The 22,337-nt window shown below is 42.4% G+C and overlaps 1 protein-coding gene across 3 annotated transcripts; it reads right to left on the reverse strand.

Moving 5' to 3' along the window:
• Positions 1–3,336: 3,336 nt before the first annotated feature.
• On the reverse strand, positions 3,337–13,550 carry STARD4 (StAR related lipid transfer domain containing 4). 3 transcript variants are annotated; one of them, XR_014319405.1, is made up of 7 exons: positions 13,334–13,550; positions 10,683–10,732; positions 9,068–9,194; positions 7,774–7,888; positions 7,229–7,251; positions 4,272–4,411; positions 3,337–3,695 (listed from the first exon to the last, which is right to left on the reverse strand). XR_014319405.1 is itself a non-coding variant. In XM_082784073.1 (6 exons), the coding sequence occupies exons 1-6, from the start codon at positions 13,436–13,438 to the stop codon at positions 4,364–4,366; spliced, it is 468 nt and encodes a 155-aa protein (XP_082640199.1). In that variant the 5' UTR covers positions 13,439–13,550; the 3' UTR covers positions 3,337–4,363. The 3 variants fall into 3 exon arrangements, 2 of the variants coding, with proteins under 2 accessions (XP_082640199.1, XP_082640198.1); XM_082784073.1 differs by having other exon boundaries at positions 3,337–4,411; XM_082784072.1 differs by having other exon boundaries at positions 3,337–7,251.
• Between the last annotated feature and the right edge of the window lie 8,787 nt (positions 13,551–22,337).

Consider the following 22,337-nt stretch of genomic DNA (forward strand, 5'->3'; position numbering starts at 1 on the left):
TTTTACTAAGATTAATAGCAAACAAGAGCTAGCTACTATGAGCAAATCCCAGCTGTGGCTTGGTGCTACTACGCACAACAGGAACCGCTTCCTTATTCACACTACATGCTCACGAGAAGCCATCCTAGTGCTCCTGATTAAATACCAGAAATTTCATTTAATGTTTCAGAGGGGACTTTTTTTTTTTTTTTTTTTAGAAGAAACAGTGTTAAGAGACCTTTGCTTGTGGGAAAATGAAGAACAGCTAGGATGGCTGATCCAGCGGGGTGAGTAGGGAACAGGAGAAGAGGGGAAGGGTCAGCATGTCTTTCTCACCTGGGGGAAGCAATCTGTTAGTTTGAAGATGCAGTACTATGATGTCCTCTTGCAAGCCTGGGAGGCACCGAGCAGTCTGGTTGGCTGCTCCAGCCCCTTGCTAAGGAGCTCGGAGTCACATTATTCCTCCGCCTGAGCTGTTTTTCACCGGGGGTGGTGCAGTACGTGAAGGGCTAATGAAGGGCTTGGCCTTGGTTTGGAGGCTCCTGGTGGCTCTTGGCTTTGAGGCTGGATGAGGACCAAGCCAAAAGAAGGAAGCTTTGTGCTTCCCTTGATTAAAGATGAGCATAAGCTGCACAGGTAGGGTATGTCCTGATGCTTCTAAGGCAAACAGACAAATGGTGCTATGGACTTGTAACACGAAATATGTTTGCTATAAGCCTGTTACAGAAGCTCATCATCTCAGAGCAATGGTGGTTGGACCCCTAACAATAATGAAGATACGTGTAAGAAAACTTGTACTGTCAACACTGCTTGTACTAGCAAAGATGTTAGTGACTAAATAGAAATTCGTGGACTGCTTGTTTAATTGTACACATTTACTTCAGACTAAACCCGTTTGTGTAGTAACTTTTCTGATACTCTGTATAAATGAACCGGAGAGAAACTGGAACCAGAAAAAGTCAGCTTTGTTGTTTCAGTGTGTTTTATTGGGGACCAATGTACCTGCTTGTGTGCTTGTATAGAAATGCTGATAAGCTGTGAAAATACAATTTTATGGTGGAAAGTCTGTTTTTAATAAGTGGCTTGCATGACTGATATGATGCTAAATAAAATAGTTAATCTAGACATGCTTACATCTGTTATTTACTGACAGCTAATGTTCAGTGTGGAATAAGGGATGGTAGTCATCATTATAGTGAGATGAAATTATGTGTCTCATCAGTTCCTAGCACAGTTGTGAATTACTTCCAACTTGGCATAACATTTCAACTTCTCTTCCCTTAAAAGCTTAGCAGTTGGATTAAAAAAAAAATAATAAAATAATAAAAAATCTGATAAATCTGTTACAAGTGGTGGAATACAGAACAAGAGGACTGGAAGGACTATTGTAAGGTGTATCGCTGTGCCCCATGGAGGGTTATGTGAGGTAGATAGACATTTTATTTGTTCTTAAAGACCTCCAGCAATGAAGCACTGCAAACTCCTTGAGCGATCTCTGTTTTGCTATTCTTGTGACCAGAAAGTGTTCTATAAAGTTCTGAGTCATTGTGTTGCAGTTAGCAGCTTGTCTATCATGGAGATCTGTTTTCTGCAAACGTTTATTATGAATCCAAAGGCTACTAAAATTTTGGATTGCATCCAAATAACAAAGGACTCATGCTTGCAACTGCTCAGATGCACTCCCTTGGAGCACTGTCCAGTGAGCCTGAAGGCCTGAATTAATAACATCAACGTGCTAGCCTTAATGCTGTGCAACTGAAACCCAAATTAAAGGCAGTGCTCGGGTAGTAATCGTGAGCAAGTCAGGGAATCTTACTCAGGATGGTATTTTGTTGTCCTGTACTCTGAGCTCATAACATGCCTAGGAGCTGGATCTGTGTTGCAAAGCAGGTGAGAAGACCCAGGCAGAGAGCTCAGGAAATGCTTTCTATGAGGCATGAGAGCACAGCCAAATCAGCCCCCTTGGCCAGCCTGAGCAAGTTGTTTCTTAAGTTGTTGATCTAATAATTAAGTTGTTGATCTAATAGCTTCACAGACATCACCTGTATCAAAAAACAAAACAAAAAAACAAAAACAAAAACAAAAAACAAACAAAAACCAAACCAAACCAAACCAAAACAAAACAAAACAAAACTTTTCAAGGATCCTTATGTATTCATATTGGCTTGACTCACTGAAAGAGAAATTCACTTTAGAAAAGACGTTTCTGGATAATGTGCTGATTTGGGGGCACTTTAAGCCAGATGCCTAAGCAAGGGTATCGTGACACCTCTTCCTGTGGGGATCAACTGTGAAACATGTGCAAGCATCTCCTGTCATGTTCTGATATCATTTGCGTCTGTTTTCCCCCTGCTAGAGGCACAGTTCCTGGGAAGATGGACTCCACATTTATCAGTCCGTACCTGTATTCTGAGTCACCAGCACACCCCAGTGAGGACTGGAAAAGGCAGAATGTATCATATAGCGTAGCTTCTGGTCTAGGACTTCAGATGTCCCTACAGAACATTTCATCTTTAGCATGTATTTTATTAATTGCTTCCATCTTCCTGTCTTCCATCATAAAATGGGTTTAGATTAGGATTAAACATCACAGTTTTTCTTAATAATCCTAACTAGCATACTTAATCATTTTCCAATGATCTGAAGTAGCTTCTGTACCTACCTCTACCCCACTTTGTAATACGGTGAGATGTTACATTCCCTACAAGAGTGTGCTGTATCTCAGAGGCACAGTTCCTTTCCTAAGCAAGATAAGATGGCTGCAACTCTGCTCTGAAGTAAAATGCTACAGAGCTCTCCCGCCTTCCTATAGGCTTAAAAAGAGACAAAAGCAAAGATTCTGCATATGGTACTGGTATTTTCTTCCTTTGCTTGTTTATTAAATACATGTCAAAATAAATGTTCTGGAATGTAACCCTAATACACATTTTTTGCAAGATGCTATGTGCCCATGTGTTTAGGATGCACTTAATTATGATGGTTAAGAAACCATTTCTTGAACATGTTAAAAGACAAGTAATATTAAGAGAAAACTAAGTTCTTCCACAGCAATCGTGGGGTCATTAAAAATATGTACATAAAAGTTATGAGAAAATCCTACCTGTATCTTTTTCAAGATATTTTAATTTAGCAGAAATATGAGTCTGAGTTGTTCTGGGAAGTTGAAATCTTCCTAGGCTGAATCATGATTTTAAATAAAGATACTGGAGTTTGTTTTTAAGTATATGGAGACTGACAGTATTACATCACCATGCAGTTGAAGATGCTAGTTAACCAGACACAACTCCCCCCAAACGAGCCAAATACTACATCCAACTGCACAAGTATTGAAAAAGATGCATCATGAGTCTGTTGGAGTTCATGTTTTAATTTATTCTGCAATTGCATTCAAAATATAAACCACAAATCTCTTAAGCACTGAACACAGTCAGTTAAAACCACTGTTAAGACAGATTGATTTATACTTTCTGAACATAGGTACAACTTGACTGGTTTCAATAGAACCATGGCTCTTTTTCCAGCAATGAACCTTATAGGTTTATTAATCACCAGTTCACACAGTCAAATAGTTCTCGTTATTTATGATTACTGAAGGAATTACACACTGTCATCACATTTTGGTCTATTAAAAGCATTATAAATTAATCAAATGTGAGATCAAGGCTTGTGCTGTTCCCAGAGTATCTGTCTGAGGTACTGTTCCACCTCCTAGCAGGCTGTGGTAGAATACAAAACAAGCAGCACAATTACGCACAAGATTCAATGATGAAGGTTTTCAATGACAAACAAAAGCTAAACATGCAAATCATCTTATCATTAGCCATCCTTCCCATCCACACACACAGGAACTAGTTAAAGTGCCAAACTTTAAATAAACTGGTATATTGCCTAAGCCCCTGAAAAGAGTATTTATTTTTCCCCCCCAGTTACTAGTCATATAAAAATAATTCTGATGCATTTATATATATGTACATGCTATTTCTCCAGCAAAAACTGGTATCTTGGGTGCCTCATTCAGAAGCTGCTTTCAGATGACACAGTCCTGTTCTAGTTTAGCTGAAACACTAAATTGAAGTAACAAATGTAGCCTGTGACCCTTCCCAACAAAAATATTGGCTAACCTCACAAATGTGCACAAATTCTGCTGTTGTGATGATGACAGCAATCTACACAAAATAATTTACTTTGTCTCAAACTACCTCCTAACAAGCTAAGTAACATGTTCCTGCACTTCTGTCCCTTCAGTTCTCTTCCTATTTGTACCACCTTGTTCCATCTAGGCTGTCCATTACCTTAGGAGGAAAGCAATGCAGTGATGTGGAAAGAAGTTCTTTTCTGATCAGTACTTGATTTCATGGCTTTCTTCGTTCTGAATGTACTCTGGTTAAAGAACAGCTCTGCTGCATGATCTAACACTCCTCTCAATCCCTAGCTATATAAAAAGAAAGAAAGTTTTGATTTTAAACGAATACAATACCATATGAAACTGGACACCTTTCTTACAGTTTAGTATTACTCCACAGATGAACTGTTTAGAATAATCAGTGTAGGGCTACCAACTATGCATTGCTTCAGCAGTGTAATCAGCATACCTTGTCAATTGTTGTGCTCCTAAACTAGAAATTTTTTTACTTGAATGAGTAATTTTTTTACAGGAATGAGAATCCCCAAGAAAATAAATCCTTAAGGTTTGCTAGCACCTTCCATAATTTCTCCCTATATGAAAACAGAAGAATTGTATTATGCTGACATAAAAACATCTAGCTCCTGTCTCTGCCTCTGTAATCTCTATTCTGTTATTAATTTTAATGTTCAGACTCATTGGCAGAAGCAATAGACTACTGGTGTTAAAACGTATGAAGCCAGCTGAATCAGTGCTAAAGGAACAAATTATAATGTACCACAATGCAAAATAGAAGGCCTGCTTTGCTTTCAGATATTTGCCCTTCATCACAAGATCTTTCCACCCCTAGGACTGTTATTGAAAACTAAAAAGGAAATAAAATAAAGGAAAATAAAAAGGAAACCTTCATGGAGAAAATGTATATAAAAACCACCTTCATACTTAAAATGCCAGTGATTTTCTTCTGTTTAAACGCAAGCCTTCTTTCTTTGGCTGCTCTGTGCTTCATCAGCCTATCTTCATTGAAAGTGTAAAAAGCCATTTCACTTAACACAAATAAGGCTTGATATTCTGGTGATGCTAGAGCCCTTATAATAGGTATTTACTACAAGGACCTTGTGATCTTTTCTGCAGTATCTAGTGCTCTGCAAACATCCTCTCATAAGAGTCTTGAGCTCCCTTCGACCTGCTTCTGTAACACTGATGTGGCTCTGTGAAGGTTTAATCTCTGCTCTTTATGGAGCAATGGAGTATTTTGCTCTTTATACATCTGTATCAAAACCCCTCAATCAGCCCAGAAGCTTTAAAAAAAGGAGACATCAATACGCACAGATTAGTGACTATACATGTAGTCTATGCATGGCTTCCTCTGTTATCATAGGATCATTTAAATTGGAGACGACCCTTAAGATTATTAAGCCAACCATCCACCTAACACCAAGGCAACTGCTAAACCATGTCCTTTAGTGCCAGGTCCACAAATTTCCTAAATACCTCCAGGAAGTGTGACTCCACCACTTCCCTCCTGGGCAGCCTGTTCCAATCCCTAACCACCTTTTCCATGAAGATGTTCTTCTTAATGTCCAATCCAAAACTCCCCTGGCACAACTTGAGGCCACTGTTTTGTGTCCTTGGATTGTATGTATACAATGGTCCCACAATATTATGGCTCTAGGGTACTTTCCCAAACTACTGTGCAGCTGCACTTACACTAGTAAAGCACAGAGACAATTACAATCTTACCTGAGCAAATGATGCATACCAACATTAAATTCTCAACGTAATGTTTTAGAGAATTCGGGTTCCTAGCAGCACAGACAGTAGGCTTTTGAAAGCCCCTCCTGTATAGCCATCAGCATCACTGTGAGACTGAATATCCTTAAAAATTTGATCTTCCACTATCCAGCGGCTCTGAGCAACTCTACAGCTTGTGCTTTGACCTTCAGTTCCTTGTGTTTTAAGATGCTCATTTCATTTATTGCAAAAATCAACAGAAAGCCCTAGTGCAGTGCAGTCTGTACTCTTGTGGTTAAACCAATGACTATGTCTGAAGCAAGTTAGTGGTACTGTCTGTACTTCTAGTAACTCCTGGTTTTTCAGTTTAGGAAGACAAAAATTAAGCTAGAGAACACAATTACATGCAAATTCAAGTAAAAAATCATTTAGGAGTGCAGAGTATTACAGAGGATCCACTGGATGTTTGCTCTTTTGACAATTATTTGCATGACTAAAACCCCACTATACTATGAAAAGACACGTGATGACTTAAATGAGCTTTGGATCAGCTGTAAAGACATTTCTTTATCTATGCACTGAGACTGTTACTTACAACAGTTATCAAGCTACAGTTACAATATCAAAGAAATGCCAGTAATGAATACTTATTTTGCTAACATGAGCAAATAACTTTCTTATGAACAGTACTGTTTAAAAATTTAGCTATGGACCATCTCAATAGTAAATCAAAGCAAATTTCTAAAACAGAAATTAAAGATGCACCTTTACAAACTACACAAACCAAAAACTTAAATATAAAAATATATATATATATTACAAAATTACATCTCCAATGAGATGCTGCCTGTACAGCAACCTGCACCCACAAAATCCTGAGTACTCTACTCTCAATAGTGTTGGTGAGAGCTGAGTTTGTATGCATTTTTCATGCCCACACTCATCTTGTGTTTAGATTCAGACTACTCCTCACACAGTTGCAGTGTGCTGAGCAAGAAACAAAATCTTGTGCTGTGAATTAGGAATGTATGCTAAGTTATCACATCAAAGTTGTTTGGATCCTTCTACATAAAGGTTCAGGAACCATTCAGGAACAATGTTACCTCTGAACTCAGTAGCTAACCTATGCTAAGCTAAACAATGTAATTTGATTGCAAGAAATGCATGGGCTTCTGAGTCACTTTTTGCCTATGTTTTCAGTGCCTTTTTGAGGTCAGAGTAGAAATTGGCCAGAGTACTAGCCATGGCAGTGTCTACTGCAGATTGTGGCAGCATCCCTCGCAGTTCTGTCTGAATGTAACCCGTCAAAAGACTGTGGTTAGGATAGTCTTTAAGAGGGACGCAGAACCAACCGCAAGGGTGATTGAATCCACGGACAAAATCAGGTCTCACCTCTCCATACTCAAGGCTAATACCTGTCAAGGAAAACAAAAAAGAAAAGGAAAATTAATTTCAGAGAGAGAAAAAATAAAAGTTTCTACCTGTGGAATTTAGTAGTAGTGACAGGAACACTTTAAGCTTTTGGATACTTGCATACCTGAAAGCTGCCTGCTTGTCATCCACACTCCTTCACAAATAAGCCGAGCTTAACAAGCAGAAATGGACAGTAAAGACATTCCTCCCACTTACTAGGAAGCTTTTTACTTCACTCAGTTTGCTGTATAAGCTGAGACAAACTACACAATTTGTCTCTACCACTCCCGTCCTACAGTTGGCATAAATGAGTCCTGTCACACATGAATGGCTAATGGGCAAAGCAATAACTTGTATACTTCTTTAAATCTGTAAAATCTCTAAAATACCTCTGAAATACTAATTGGAGACCATTTTATATCATTTTTGAATGTTTACTACAGAACTATACTTAATTTGAACCAAATCTTAAGGCAGACAGGTGCTGCAAAATAAGAATTGAGCAAAGGTAAGTGGTGCCTTACCACATGTTAGAAGACCATCTTCGTAGTTTGTGGTGTAAGAGAAGTCAACAAACTCCCTTGGTGCTATGATATTCCAGAGCTGGCCAGCAGTGGTGTAACGCATCACACAGCAGTTCTTGTTGAGTGACAGAACGAGGACAGTAACAAAACAAAAATACCTTATTATAATGAATACAGGGATATTTAAGCTGGTAGGCAGCTAGCCTTTTCCAAAAAAGATGGTGCTATCTTTCAACTACATGCTGTCCAGAAAACTTCAGTGAGATCTTAACGGAAGTGTCATTTTTGGTCTACAGGCTGGAAGTTCTTAAGAACTTGTAGTCTGCAACTGAGCACTGCAGAGGCTGAGGGTATCTGGCTCCTTTAAACCATCCTGATTAAAACAATAGAATTTTAAGTTATGTCTGGGAACTGAAAGCCATGTGGATTTTACATTCCCTTCCCACTACCTAGCAAGTCTGAAAAGATCATGAATAAACTGCAAGAAGCTGCACTCAGTACTAAGATCCTCTGTCAAGGGCTTTTAATCCACCAAGTGAACAAAACAGAATGCAAACAAGTCTTCCAAAAAGCCTTTCTTATGAGACACTTAAGTTTGTGTAAATACTAAGGAGCAATTAGCAAAAACACATTATCATATAAATCCTCCTGAAAAGCCAGAGCACGAAACAATGCATCTGTGTTTAAGCCAGATGCCTACAGGGTTTTAAAGTCATAGTGGATGTCCCCAGTAACCAAAACAAGGTTAACAACTTCTACATAACCAATTTCAAAAGTATCCCTCTTTATCAAGTCTTGCCCTCCAGTACAAATTATTTTTGCGCTCAGCACAAAGCCCTGCCACACAGCTAAGAAAACCTTTTAGGAACAGGTTGTAGTTTCTGTAGAAGCACGAGTGGATTATTAATACCAACAACCTTATTGACTGTGGAATAGATGAAAGTGAGGAGAATGTAAAGCCTCTGATGTGTAGAATATTACACTATAACTCTTCTACATGTGAATTGTACCACAGCTCCCACATTTCAGCTGCAACCTTTCAGGTTTTATTCCTTTCTGTTTTTTCATTCATGGAAAGCTGAATGTCAAGCTGCAGAAGAGGGCTGTGCAGCCAGAAAGCATCTTCTGAAGTTACCCACAGCATGTATTCATACTGTCCATGCAAATAAACATGCATTGAAGAAAACACAAGTAAAAATATCAGTACTAATTGGAACTACTGCTTTTCTGTGATGTTAGATTCACATACGTGCCTACACACATTTCCTTTAAAAATCTGTATGCAAGTCTTTACCTCCTCAAATGTTTCCATGATGTCCATCGTAGTCATTAAGCTGTCCCAGTGCAGCCTATAAGGTCCAGGGCGAATATGATCCACAATTCTGTTAGTAACATCTTCCACCACTCCTTGAGCTTTGTAGCTAGAGAAACATAAGTTTACATTTAAGTCAGAAATTCTCATTCAGTATTCCTTTAGTTTGCAACAATACACTGACTATAATGCCTTGGTATCTGGAATTATAGTCAGTGGATAATTGTATCAGAAAGACAGTACAGAAGATCCCTGCGTGTATCCTTTTCTGCAATAGGCATAATTCTAGGAAGCTTTGTCCTTATGCTGCAATCTGTATTTCTTAAATTGCAACCTCTTTCCTCAAATAAAAATCATCATGTTTATTTCTCTAACAGCTTGTTATTTTGCTGCTCTTGCAATGGGAGCAAAGGAGGTCACCAGGGACAAGTAAAACTACAAGCGAATAGAAAAGAGAGCAGGTATACAATGAGAAAAACAGTCACAGTCCTCATAAAGTAGAGGTAACAGTAGTAGAACCAAGCTAACAAGAAACTACATTATGCCTTGGTGGCCTATTAGAGTACCAAATAATTTGGTGTAAGACTTTACAGAACATTCATTATGTTAAGTAGATACTAGAAATGTTGATTACTTGAATTACTAGGTCTCATTCTCCTGAGAGGGAAAAAATGTTAATAATCACTATTTTCAAAACACTTCTTATTCATTAAGCTCTTCTTATTAATAGTAGGCAACCAGTCACACAACCCATTCATTTTTTCTCTTGCACATTTCACCCCTTTTCACTCATAGTTAGCTGACTGTGGCCAGCCTCAGTGTACACCAAGAATGCCAGTGCCTGGTGGCTGTTTGGAAATTTCAGTGTCCTTTTTTAAATAGGGTGTGTTCACAATCCTGGAGTCAGCTGCATATAGCAGCTGACTTTTTTGGCAGTGGTTTAACTCACACAACTTGGTGTTCATGCTACTGTACTGGTGGCCCAGTACAGAGTCAGTAGACTTGTGGTACCTGGGGTTGTCAGTTCTAGCAGATTCACCAGGACTTGCAGTACCCCAAGCATATCAGTCCTTCATGTACTTTCAAACACTACCTTTACACAGCACTCTTCCTTTCTTCAAACTGCTGCTTTCTAATAACTATTTCTCCATTTAAACCTACCACTAACTACAGAACCCAATGACAGAAACTCACATGGGAATGGTCTTTATGTCACACATCTTGCCCACAACTACATGCTTGATGTTTTACTCTACCAGTTGCATAGTCACTAACAGTGTGCAAACACTGACTGGCTTGTCACTCAGTAATGCTGCAGACCTACTGAACCTGTATGTGATGTATATTTCTAAGAAGTTTGGACTTATGTTGTTGCCCACATCAGCCAGTGGGAGTTTTGTGGTGTCTGGACACCAAGAAAGCACAAATCATCAAAGCATAACACCCAAAATAAATGGTACAGGCCTTTAAATGACAACAAGGCACACCAGATGACCCACTTAGCTTCTCCTGTGAAGAATCAGAACCTTCATATCTGAACTCTATAAAGCACATCTGTGGAACCTTAAAAATTGATCTAGTCTGCAGGCAAACTTACAGGTATCCACTGAATTCCTCTGATGGTTTACGCCACACCGTTGCATCTTTCTGAAATAAAATGGAAGATATGATGTTACTTGCCACTTACATACCATTCTAAGATGTCGAGAAAATGCCTCAGTTTTTCTAATGAAAAGCAAAATACGCTATCATTAACTGTGGCTCACCCCAAAGTGCTCTCTTGTATATTTTCCTATAGAAAAGCAGACATCTTTCAGATGTCTTTGCTGGTAATCCTCCATTCTTTCAAAAAAAATCAGTCAATTGCCTTTCTCTGTATCAAGTACTAGAAGTCTGAGCAGATAAACAGCTTTGCAGGCCAAGCCAATTTACTAGGAATACATACAGAATAACGGAAAGACATATTAGATACAGCTTTTCAATTAAAGGCAACTGGAAAACCACTATCCAGACAGGAAGACCATACAGTCTGTGCCTGCACTCCTGTAACACATGACCAAGCAGATGTGTACAGGAAGTGCTGACAATAGCATACAAGCAAGCTTAAATTACCCTTCCCTCCTATATGCCTGACTAGAAATGTCTTGCAAAGTGGTCTATTTGTTTTAGAGTATGCCAGATAAAATAAGGAAAATGGTAACCTCTGATTATTATCTAACTATAAAATGGAACCTACATACAAAATCTCTGAAATTCATCATTAAAGAAAATACTACTTACTTTTTGTTTGGGATCATGACTACATAAGCTCTAAGGCTTAAACATCCTAAACAACAGTAGCATAAGTACTGCATCCACAAGTACACAACAGTGGGATCGAGTCCACCCTCAGCACATTTGCTGATGACACCAGGCTGAGTGGTGCAGTCAACACACGGGAGGAAAGGAAGTGATGTCATCCGGAGGGACCTGGACATGCTGAGAGGTGTGCCTGTGAGAACCTCATGAAATTCAACAAGGCCACATACGAGGCCCTGCAACTGGGTCAGGGCAATCCCAAGCACAAACACAGGCTGGACAGAGATTGAGAGCAGCCCTGAAGAGAAGGACATGGGGGTGCTGGTTGATGAGAAGCTCAACACGAGCCAGCAATGTGTGCTTGCAGCCCAGAAAGCCAACTGTGTCCAAGGCTGCACCCAAAGTAGTGTGGTCAGCTTGGTGATGGAGGTGATTGTCCCCCTCTGCCCTGCTCTCATGAGACCCCACTGGACCACCGTGTTCAGCTCTGGTGCACCCAGCACAAGAAGGACATGGATGTATTAGAACAAGTCCAGAGGAGGGCCATGAGGATAATCATAGTCCTATGAAGAGAAGTTGAAAAAGTTTGAATTGTTCAGCCTGGAGAAGGCTCTGGAGAGAACTTAGTGCCCTTTCAGTACCTTACTGGGTATGTAGCAGTAGGTAATGGCTTTAAACTAAAAGATTTATATTAGATATAAGGAAGAAATTCTTTATTCTGAGAGTGCTGAGAACAGGTTGCCCAGAGAAGCTGTGGAATCCCCATTCCTGGATCTGTTCATTGTCAGGCTGGAGGGGGCCTCTGGGACATCTAACGTAATGGAAGGTGTCCCTGCCCATAGCAGGAGAGGGGGACGCAAATTTCCTCCACTAGTCCCACCACACTGCCAAACTGAGATGTCAAAACACATTTCTACCTGCTGTGCAAGACAGGGGTAAAAAGTGTTCCAACAGCCTACAGTTGATGCACCAAAGTCTATTTAGCTTAATGAAGCAGAACTCTGAGAAGCCAAGCAGCTCAACAGAAGGATATGGCAAACTGCTTTGGGAAAGCAGGAGCTGCATTCTCTCATTCTCTTCAAGGGAGGGGGGGGGGCCTTCTCATACCATGGAGGCTCTGATAAACAGTCACAGCTTGAAGGCAATGAAAACATATGAAGCAACATGAGGGAAGGAACAGACAGTGATCTCACATTTTATGAGGAAGACATTTGGAAGCTAAAGCATGTGTTCTTGAAGACTTTTTTCAAACGTAATTGATTCTATGATTATTGACAAAAAGAGATACCAAAAGCCAGCAGAGCCTAACTACAAGGCTGTGGCTGGTTAATTGGAAAGTACAAATGAGCATATCACAGCACTGCTAGCGCTAGCAGCATTTCAAATTTTCACAGAATCATTCAGGTTGGAAAAGACCTTCAAGATCACCTGGTCCAACCACCCCCCTACCACCAATGTCACCCACTAAACATGTCCCTAAGCACCAGGTCCAGCCTGTCCTTGAACACCCCCAGGGATGGTGACTCCACCACCTCCCTGGGCAACCCGTCCCAATGCCTGACTGCTCTTTCTGAGAAGAAATGTCTCCTCATTTCCAACCTGAACCTCCCCTGGCACAACTTGAGGCCATTCCCTCTGGTCCCATCACTAGTTACCTGTGAGAAGAGGCCGACCACCAACTCCCCACACCTCCCTTTTGCTTCAAGCCCCAGCCCCACACAGCTAGGACTGTGCGGGCCTTCCACATCAACAGCTACAAGCCATGACACACTACGTCCGGGAAAACCCCTCCTGCCATCCCAAGCTGCCCTGTCCATGCAGGTTCACTTCAGAGGGCCTCTCAGAACGCCCTGCGATAACAGCCAGATGCCTCACACCCGCGTCACACCCCATCACACCCCTCCCTCTCTGTTGTTGCTCCCAGGGGGTGACCTGCAGCCGCCCACTCACCGTTTTCTTGGCGACCCGCCACTCGCTGTCCGCGATGCCGTGGTACTGCACCAGGGTGTTCCGCAGCTTCGTGGCCAGGGGCGCCGCGCTGGGCAGCGGCTCCATCTCGCTCCCCCGCGGAACCGCACACACACTCACACTCACACGGTCGCCAGCGGGGCCCGGCGCCGCTCCCCAGTCACGGAGGCCGATGCCGGGTCCCAGAGCCCCCCGCTCACCGCCGGCCGCCCCGCTCCGCCCGCCCAACGGCCGCCCAACCGCCGAGCAACGGCCGCCCAACGGCCGACGGCGGCAGCCAATGGGAGCGCGGCCGGCTCGCCGCTGCAGCCAATGGCGAAGCTGCCCGCCCTCGGGAGAGCGCGCGCGGCGGGCGGGCGGTGGGGCGGGGCGGGGCGGGGCGGGGCCGGAGCGGTCCCCGCCCAAGCTCGCGGCCGCCCGGCATGGCGCGACGCGCCGGCGGCGTGTCGTCACGAGCTGGCGGCCGCAGGGCGCCTGACCGTTGGCTGCCGCGGGGAGGGCGGGCGCTCTGATTGGCCGCGGGGAGCGGGGTTTTCCGTCAGGCTCCTGCCCGTCAGCGGGCGGGGTTGGGTTCTGTAGCGTCAGAGTGCGCACGGGGGGAAATGACGCTTTTTTCTTTGAAAATGACGATTTTGGGTTAACACTATATTTATAGAATCACAGAACCATTAATGTTGGAAAAGCCCTCCAAGGTCGTCTGCTCCAACCACACCCCTGCCACCAGTGTCACCCCCTACACCGTGTCCCCAAGCACCACGTCCAGCCTCTCCTTGAGCACCCCCAGGGACGGTGACTCCGCCACCTCCCTGGGCAACCCGTCCCAATGCCTGACTGCTCTTTCTGAGCAGAAATGTCTCCTCATTTCCCACCTGAACCTCCCCTGGCACAACTTGAGGCCATTCCCTCTAGTCTATCGCCAGTTATCTGTGAGCAGAGGCTGACCCCCAGCTCCCCACACCTTCCTTTCAGGCAGTTGCAGTCAGCAATGAGGTCTCCCCTGAGCCTCCTCTTCCCCAGCCCAAACACCCCCAGTTCCCTCAGCCACTCTTCACAGGCCTTGTGCTCCAGGCCCCTCACCGGCTTCGTCACCCTTCTCTGGACACCCTCCAGCACCTCGATGTCCTTCTTGTAGTGAGGGGCCCAAAGCTGAACACAGCACTCGAGGTGTGGCCTCACCAGAGCAGAGTACAGGGGGACAACGTGGTGGTTTTACCATGCTGAGCAGCTGAACTCCACCACAACTGCTCTCTCACTCACCCTCCTTAGAAGAGGAGGGAAAGAAGTAAAGCAAAGAACAACTGGCAGGTTAAGATAAGGATAATTTAATTAAAGGGAAAAATAACTATTAAGGAAGGATTATTATTAATTAAACAATTTAACTAAAGGGAAAAAAAAACTGGAAAGGGGACAAGCAAGGGGAAAGGGAACAAAAAAAAAAAAAAAAAAAAAAGTAAAGGCCGTGTGGCAGTGCAGTGGAAAGAAATTACTCTGTACTTCCCACAAATGAGCGATGATTGACCACGTCCTTGAAGTAGGACCTCAATGCACGTAGCCGGCGTTCGGCAGGACCAACGTTTTCACAACGAGAGCCCACCCCACCCCAATTCTTCCTGTTTCCACCTTTTATTGCTGGATGAGACACCATATGGTATGGAATATCCCTTTGGCTGGTTTAGGTCAGCTGCCCTGGTGATGTTTCTCTTCTCACTTTTTGCCCACCCCCTAGGAGGGTTAGAGAGAGGCCCGATGCTGTGCCAGCACTGCTCAGCAGCAGACACAACACTGGTGTGATACCACTGCTGTTCCAGCTACAAGTGCAGAGCACAGCACTGTACGGGCTGCTGCAGGGAAAGTTAACATCCCAGCCAGACCCAGTACAGACGATCACCTCCATGCTCCTGCTGGCTGCACTGAATCCTGCTGGCCCCAACACCCACCCCTGGGGAACACCACCGATGACTGGTTGCCAGCTGGATTTCACTCCGTTTACCACCACTCTCTGCGCCCAGCCATCCAGCCAGTTTTTAAGCCAGCACAGAGTGTACCTGTCCAAGCCATGGGCTGCCAGCTTCTCCAGGGGAATTGTGTGGGAGACCTTGTCATAGGTCTTGCTGAAGTCCAAGCAGACTACATCAACAGGCTTTCCCCCATCCACCAGGCAGGTCACCCGCTCATAGAAGGAGAAGAGGCTGTTCAGGCAGGACTTGCCTTTCATGAACCCATGCTGACTGGGCCTGATCACCAGGTTGTCCCACATACATTGCGTGATTGCATTCAAGATGAGCTGTTCCATCACATTCCCTGGCACTGAGGTCAGGCTGACAGGCCTGTAGTTCCCCAGGTCCTCCTTACGGCCCTTCTTATAGATGGGCGTCACATTAGCCAGTCTCCAGTTATCTGGGGTCTCTCCAGGTGACAAAGACCAATGATAGATGATGGAAAGCAAACAGGCAATCACATCTGCCAACTCCTTCAGCACCCTCAGGTGCATGCCATCAGGTCCCATAGATCTGAGGGTGTCCAGCTTGCCTAAATAACGTCTATCCTCTTAAACCAGGGGAAAGTCTTCCTCTCTCCAGGTTTTCTCTCTTTTTTCCAAGCTTGGTAGTACTTGGGGACTAGCCTTAGCAGTGAAGACTGAAGCAAAGAAGGCATTCAGTAACTTTGCCTTCACTGTATCTGTCATCACTAAGGCACCCACCTCATTTAACAGCACACCCACATTTTCCTTAGATTTCCTTATGCTGATGATGTATTTGAAGAAGCCCTTCGTGTTACCCTTGATGTCTCTTGCTAAATTTAATTCTACAGGGCCTTGGCCTTCCTTCATGCATCCTTGCATTCTCTGACAATGTCCCTATATTCCACCTAAGTGGTCTGCCCCTTCTTGCACATTATCTATGCTTTTTTTTTTTTTTTTTTTTTTTTTTTTTTTTTTTTTTTTTTCTGTTTACGTTTTCCCAAGAGCTTTTTACCCATCTGTTCTAGTTAGATTCTGGGGGTTGAAGCCGATTGGTTCAGCCCAGCAAGGATCAGACAAGAACTATATATATATCTAAAGCAAATGAGCTATTTGGGGATGTCAGATTCACTCACACACACACTCACACTTAAGCAGCGATAGAAAGACAAAGAATTTGTCACTGAGTTAGCTTGTTAACATACCGACCCAAAGAGCGTGATGTTTTTCCCAGTCATTGATGTCGTTGGTACTTAGCCAGGTCATGGTGGGCATCCTGTTGGTGCAGTAGGTATCAAAGTCTTGCAGCCATCCCCGCGGAGGCAATATTGACCTCAGTTGATGTTCCTGCCTCACCGACGCAGAGCAACTTTCTCTGTTTATAGGTTTTGCCCCTGCATGCTCCCAAGCATAGGGTAGCACACAAGTGGCAGCCCCAGCCTCAGGGGAGCACTGGGCAGTCCTCTATAGGCTTCTGTGATCGTGTACAGCTGTGTGGCCAGCCTGTCCTGTGCAGATGGCAGCATTGTCTCATACCAGATGACTTGTGGCCTGGTGCCATATTGCTGAACAAGCAATGTGTATCATTGCAAGGCCAGAGTTCCGCCTTGCTACTCTTACAACAAGGCAACACAATTCATGTGTTCCTGTTTCACATTGGACAACCTAACAGTTTTTATTCCTAACATGCCATCCATGCAGGTCTCCTGCCCACCTTGCTTGACTTCTTTCTCATAGGGGTGCACCAATCTTGAGCTTGGAGGACATGAAAATACCTGAAAAATCAAATTTCTCCTGCAAAATGCACAGCCCCATGAAGCCAATCAGTTGTCCCAGGATAGCTGATAGTTCATCCTAGAAATAGTACTTTATGGAGAAGTATGAGACTAACTACTGCTACTTAATTTCAGCTGAACTGTGCCTAGCAATGGGCTTGACTGCTGAAGGTGTTCCTTTGTGAAATGCATATAACTCATAGTAAGAATATTTGTGGATTGTTTTCAAATAAAAGAAAATGCATACATCTAACCTTCACATCTTGGAGGTGCAGGGAAGGTAAAAAAATAGATGAAGTTTGCCAAAGATTATGGACCAAATTCTGCTTTTGTAGCAAAGAGGATAGAGCCACTAATATTTAATGTGCTTACTCCTATCTGACACTCAGTGGGCTGCTTCCAAACCAAACCAGGGCTGAAGTAGTTTACCGGATCAAGCCTGAATGTCAGCTGCTGGTGGACAAAGAGCAGTAGGCACATGGCTGCCTCATTAACGTTAACCAATGTATTTTTTCTTAAATGTAAATGTCTCCAGACACACTAGCAGACTAGTGCCCTTTTAAGAAGAAAGCTAATGGGCTGCCCTTACTAACAGATTTGAAAAAGTAGATTATTTTTTTTTTCTGTAATTTTCTGCTTAATTAGGGTCTTTCTGCCAAGTGCAAGCATCGACTAAGACTTGCACACTTAAAGGTGTAATTCGCATACAGAATTGACGTACAGGAGTCTGGAGATAATAATAAATAGATAAAAATAATAAATAAATAAAAATAATAAATAAATAAAAATTAGATAATAATAAATAAATAATAAATGCTGTCTTCTGCTGGGCACCTGCATTCCCTTTGACTGGTGAGTGGGCAAAAGCAGTTATACAAAATTCTGAGGAGGAAAATGTAACTAAAAGTAATATTGCTTAACACTTTCAGGGTGGGTGTGGAGGGGGATGGGGAAGGAAGAGGGGAGAGAGGGAAGCAGTACTTCCTTACCAAACTACTAAACTCCTTATTTTCTGGTGAATAGACTACAATATATCAGTGCAGGGTACCAAAGGTTCTCCCAATGACTACCACCAAAGTAGTTTAATATATTCACTCTGAGCCCAAGCCTTTTTTAATGGTTATGTAGTCATGAGAAGTAACTGCAATGCCCATGCCAATACATGCTTTTTTTTTGGTACAATTTTATCTGAAACATCACTGATTTTTTATTTTTTTTTTTTGTGTTCAGATACTTCTGTAGGGTATTAAAGAATATTATGTTGATCAATTCATGTGTTCCTAGACAAGTGCTCAGTTTGTTCATGAACATCATGTTTTCCATTATTCTCATCTGGCTGCTCAGTTTCCCTGAGCTGGATATTGTGCTCAGAGTTACTAGAGCATTAGACGTGAATTTACAAATACTTATTAGTGCAAAGTGATCTCATTAATTTCAGGCAATGGAAGGTATTTAAAACTGCAGGCATGATTCAGAACCTTGTTGATTTTTTCTGACATTCTGCTCTTAAGTGTGAAAAGCAGAAAACATTCCACACCTGTCAAAGTTCTGCACTTCTGGGACTTTTGCACAGCCACCAGCTTTCATGGTAAGACTTAAACCTTTTTAGACCCCGACCTTCAGCCATGCACAACACACATAGGTTCTGTAGCCCTTCAAAACTACAGATACCTGTGTATCAGGCAGAATCATGGCAGAAGGGCTGAGGTTGATGTGGACCTGCAGAGGCCATCTGGTCCAAGGCCCTGCCCAAGCAGAGACACAGAGCAGGTTGTGCAGGACCATGTCCAGATGGCTTTGGAATACATCCTAGGAGTGAGACTCCACAGTTTCTCCGGCAACCTGTGTCAGTGCTCCATCACCAGCACAACAAATAATTACTTCCCAATGCTTAGGGGGAATAGTTTGTGTCTACGTGTAACTACAACACATTCTGTTTTTCTTGAAACAAACTAACAACTAATCCAAAATGTTTGGAAACTTTTGGAAACCCAAAAGTTTCTAAATAACAGACTGGAAGAATGGCGTTGCCCTAAGCCTCTGCTGATGTTTTTAGTCAGGCTAGCACAGTATTTCATCCCGCAGGAACACTGATGTCCAGCTCATTTGGAACATCAGCCAGAGAAATATTGACTCCTAAGAGTTTATGTTAAAAAGACACAAATGTTATCCAAGCACTAAATGTCACACAAGCCACTAAATGCAACTGACCAGAGGTCCATGTTAGGAGGCTCTCTCTAATCCAGGATGGAGAAAAGTTGGTGTTTTTTTTTTTGTTTGTTTGTTTGTTTTCCATAGAAACATTTGAAAGTATGAAGAAAACAAAGAACTTGTTTTGTGCTATTAGGCACTTCAGTCAGTGGAGCTGTTCTGAATTGCTTGCCAGATAATGATTCCTGCAATATTATTAAAAAATAAGCCTCAACAAAAGACCTGTGTAGAAAACGTCTGATATTCTTCACATATGACCTTCAAACAGTTATTTTAATTCTTCTTTGTCTGGATTCAGGTAAGTGCACTATGTGCTGCTTTTCCATCAGAGTGATGGAAAGCAAGAATTTGTGTATTTTGTGCTGGACCACATTTACCTGTAGAAGTGGAATTTCATTTTTTTTTTTTTTTCCTAATATCAGCTGTATTAAATCAGCTGTGTTGAGTTAGCTGTCTTGACCATTCTTTGTAAATGCAAAACCCAAAAGGTTTTAGCACTAGTGTATTCACAAATGCAACTCCCCAGGTGGGCAGAAGCCTAGCTAGAAGTCTTCCTTGTTTCATTGGTATAGTACTGATAGCATTTGTCTCTGCTCTATAGTAAGCCAGACTGGAACTTGTCTCACTTCTCACATTATCAGTTTAAAGTGTGCATAGTTAAATAAGAAATATGAATCCATTAAAACAGTCACTGACTTTGCCAGACCCGAGTCAAAGGCAAGTCTCTGGATGACAGAATGGCCCATCATCTAACTCCATGGGCTATCTGGGCTATTACACAAAATGTCTTTTTGTTGGATCAAATTGTCTGAGAAATCCATTGAATTTACAGTCCATGCAGCTGCAAGTCATAATGCTGTAAGGTGGTGCAGGGTGGGGTAGTGGTGGTGGAGCACGGCTTAGACCAAATAATATTTAAAAAAAAAAAAAAAGAAAAAAAAAAAGCTCTCTCTTCACAAAATATCAATTGTAACTTTTTAAAAGAAATGTGCTTTGTGGTTAAGCCACAAGATGGCAGGAAAGCAAAATAAATATTTTGTTGCTGAGGCAGCTGCACTTGAAAGAACTGTCTGAAAACAAGCATGGTAGAGAAAAGGGCTAATTTTCCTTATTAAATTGTAGATAGAGCCTTATAAAATTTTGGAATCTGTTAGATATTCCTTTAGTTAACCTCATCTAACTGTGACTTGTGCTATACTGTAGTATAGTGACTTTTTCTTACTTGCCGTTAGTGGGTCAGGAAAAATACTGGCTATTATTTTGCTAGACACAGCAAGTAAACAAGCTAGACATGAATATTTCCTTTTTGGATCCCACTGGAATATGGCATGTATGAAAACAAACTGCAGAATAATGTGTCTTTATATCTGGAAGAAGAACCATGATTTTCCTAAATGATTTGGTTTATATATTTTATTAGTATACACTCCACCTCTGCCCTTGGAAAAAAAAAGAAAAATCAACATTCACATTATTCACAAAGTTGACAGTAAAACCAGTTAGGAGATTCAAATGCTGACTCCATTCAGAAGATATCCTGAGCTGAAGAATAAAAGGTGGAAGTATCATGCAATCTCCTTTTTTGTTTTTTTTCTTCATCTTCTTGCATCATCTGATATTAAGAAACTAATGTAATCTTTTCTACAAGATTTCCAATGAATGAATTCTGTTGCTCTCATGCCTAGCCCTTTCAGTGCAATCTGAACAGGTCAGTTTTTATCCCACCTCCACTTTCAAAAGCAATGGTCACACTTCATCATTAGAGTGGTGTAAGTGGCAGTAGTGTTCTGTACACACTTAGAGTGTGTAGCAGTAGCATCAGTAATAGTGATAGAGAATCTGGAATCATGAGGTTGGAAAAGGCCTTCAGGATCGTAAAGTCCAACCACTAACCTAACCTACCAAGTTACTAAACCATGTCCCTTAGTGCCACCTCCACACACCTCTTGAATACCTTCAGGGACGGGGGCTTCACTGCTTCCCTGGGCAGCCCACTTGAAGGCTTGACCAGCCTCTCCGTGAAGGAATTCTTCCTAATATCCAATCTAAACCTCTCCTGGAGCAACTTGAGGCCTCACGTCCTGTCACTTGTCACCTCGGACAAGAGACCAACACTGTCCTTGTTGCCACCTCAGGTAGCTGTAGAGAGCAATGAGGCCTCCTCCATAAGAAGCAACCCCAGTTCCCTCAGCCACTCCTGATAAGTCTTGTTCTCTAGTCCCTTCATCCGCTTTGTTGGTTTTCTCTGCACACACTCGAGCACCTCGATGTCCTTCTTGTAGTGAGGGGCCCAAAGGTAATTACAGTACTCGAGCTGCAGTCTCACCAGTGCCAGGTACAGATGGACAATCACTTCCCTAGTCCTGCTGGCCACGCTATTTCTGATGCCATTGGCTTTCTTGGCCATCTGGGCACATGGCTGGTTCATGTCCAGGTATGTAGCATGTGTATAGGTGAAGTCTTACAATCAGTCATCAATTGTTTGAAGAGTCCTGGCCCACAAGTCCTTCAAAATCCTACATAGTGTTGTCTACAACCCAGAGAAGACAGTCTGGCGCAGCAGTTACTAATGTTCAGGGGTTCTTGAGATTTCTCCCAAATGCAGCAAACTCAGTAAAAGATCCAAATCCAACTACACACATGGTTTTAATCTTTCTTGCCTTATCTCTTGATACAGTGGCCACTCCATGATTTACTGTATTAGGGATCCTCCAAGCCTGTTCTGAAATGCCAGATAGCTTTCTGAATTTGATAAAAATATTTTTTCCCTCAAGAGAAAACCCAATCATGTAATCTTAGTGAACCAGGAAGCCCCTCACTTATAAAGTCTGAGTAAATAGTATTTCTTATCTCCAAAATGTTTTGAACATATTTCGGATAGGTTTCAATTACATATTCAAGGATTATCTTTGGCTTTGTCTCTTCTTTTCCTTTGTGTCTTTAATCTGCTCTTTCTTGCTGCCTTCCCAGCTCTTCGCTTTCCAACAGGAACACCTTTTGTATCTAGGACAGACGGCCTCGGTAATATGCCAATGGCAAA

The sequence above is a fragment of the Aythya marila genome (genome assembly GCF_965140915.1).
Source record: "Aythya marila genome assembly, chromosome: Z".
Taxonomy (NCBI): domain Eukaryota; kingdom Metazoa; phylum Chordata; class Aves; order Anseriformes; family Anatidae; genus Aythya; species Aythya marila.

Bases quoted from the DNA above. Each gene is read 5' to 3' on its own strand.
- STARD4 (XM_082784072.1), bottom strand. From the start codon at position 13,438: ATGGAGCCGCTGCCCAGCGCGGCGCCCCTGGCCACGAAGCTGCGGAAC. The intron at 10,733-13,333 runs GTGAGTGGGCGG...ATTTTATTTCAG, and splicing joins GGCGGGTCGCCAAGAAAACG to AAAGATGCAACGGTGTGGCG. The intron at 7,889-9,067 runs GTAAAGACTTGC...TCACTCAACAAG, and splicing joins TCATGGAAACATTTGAGGAG to AACTGCTGTGTGATGCGTTA.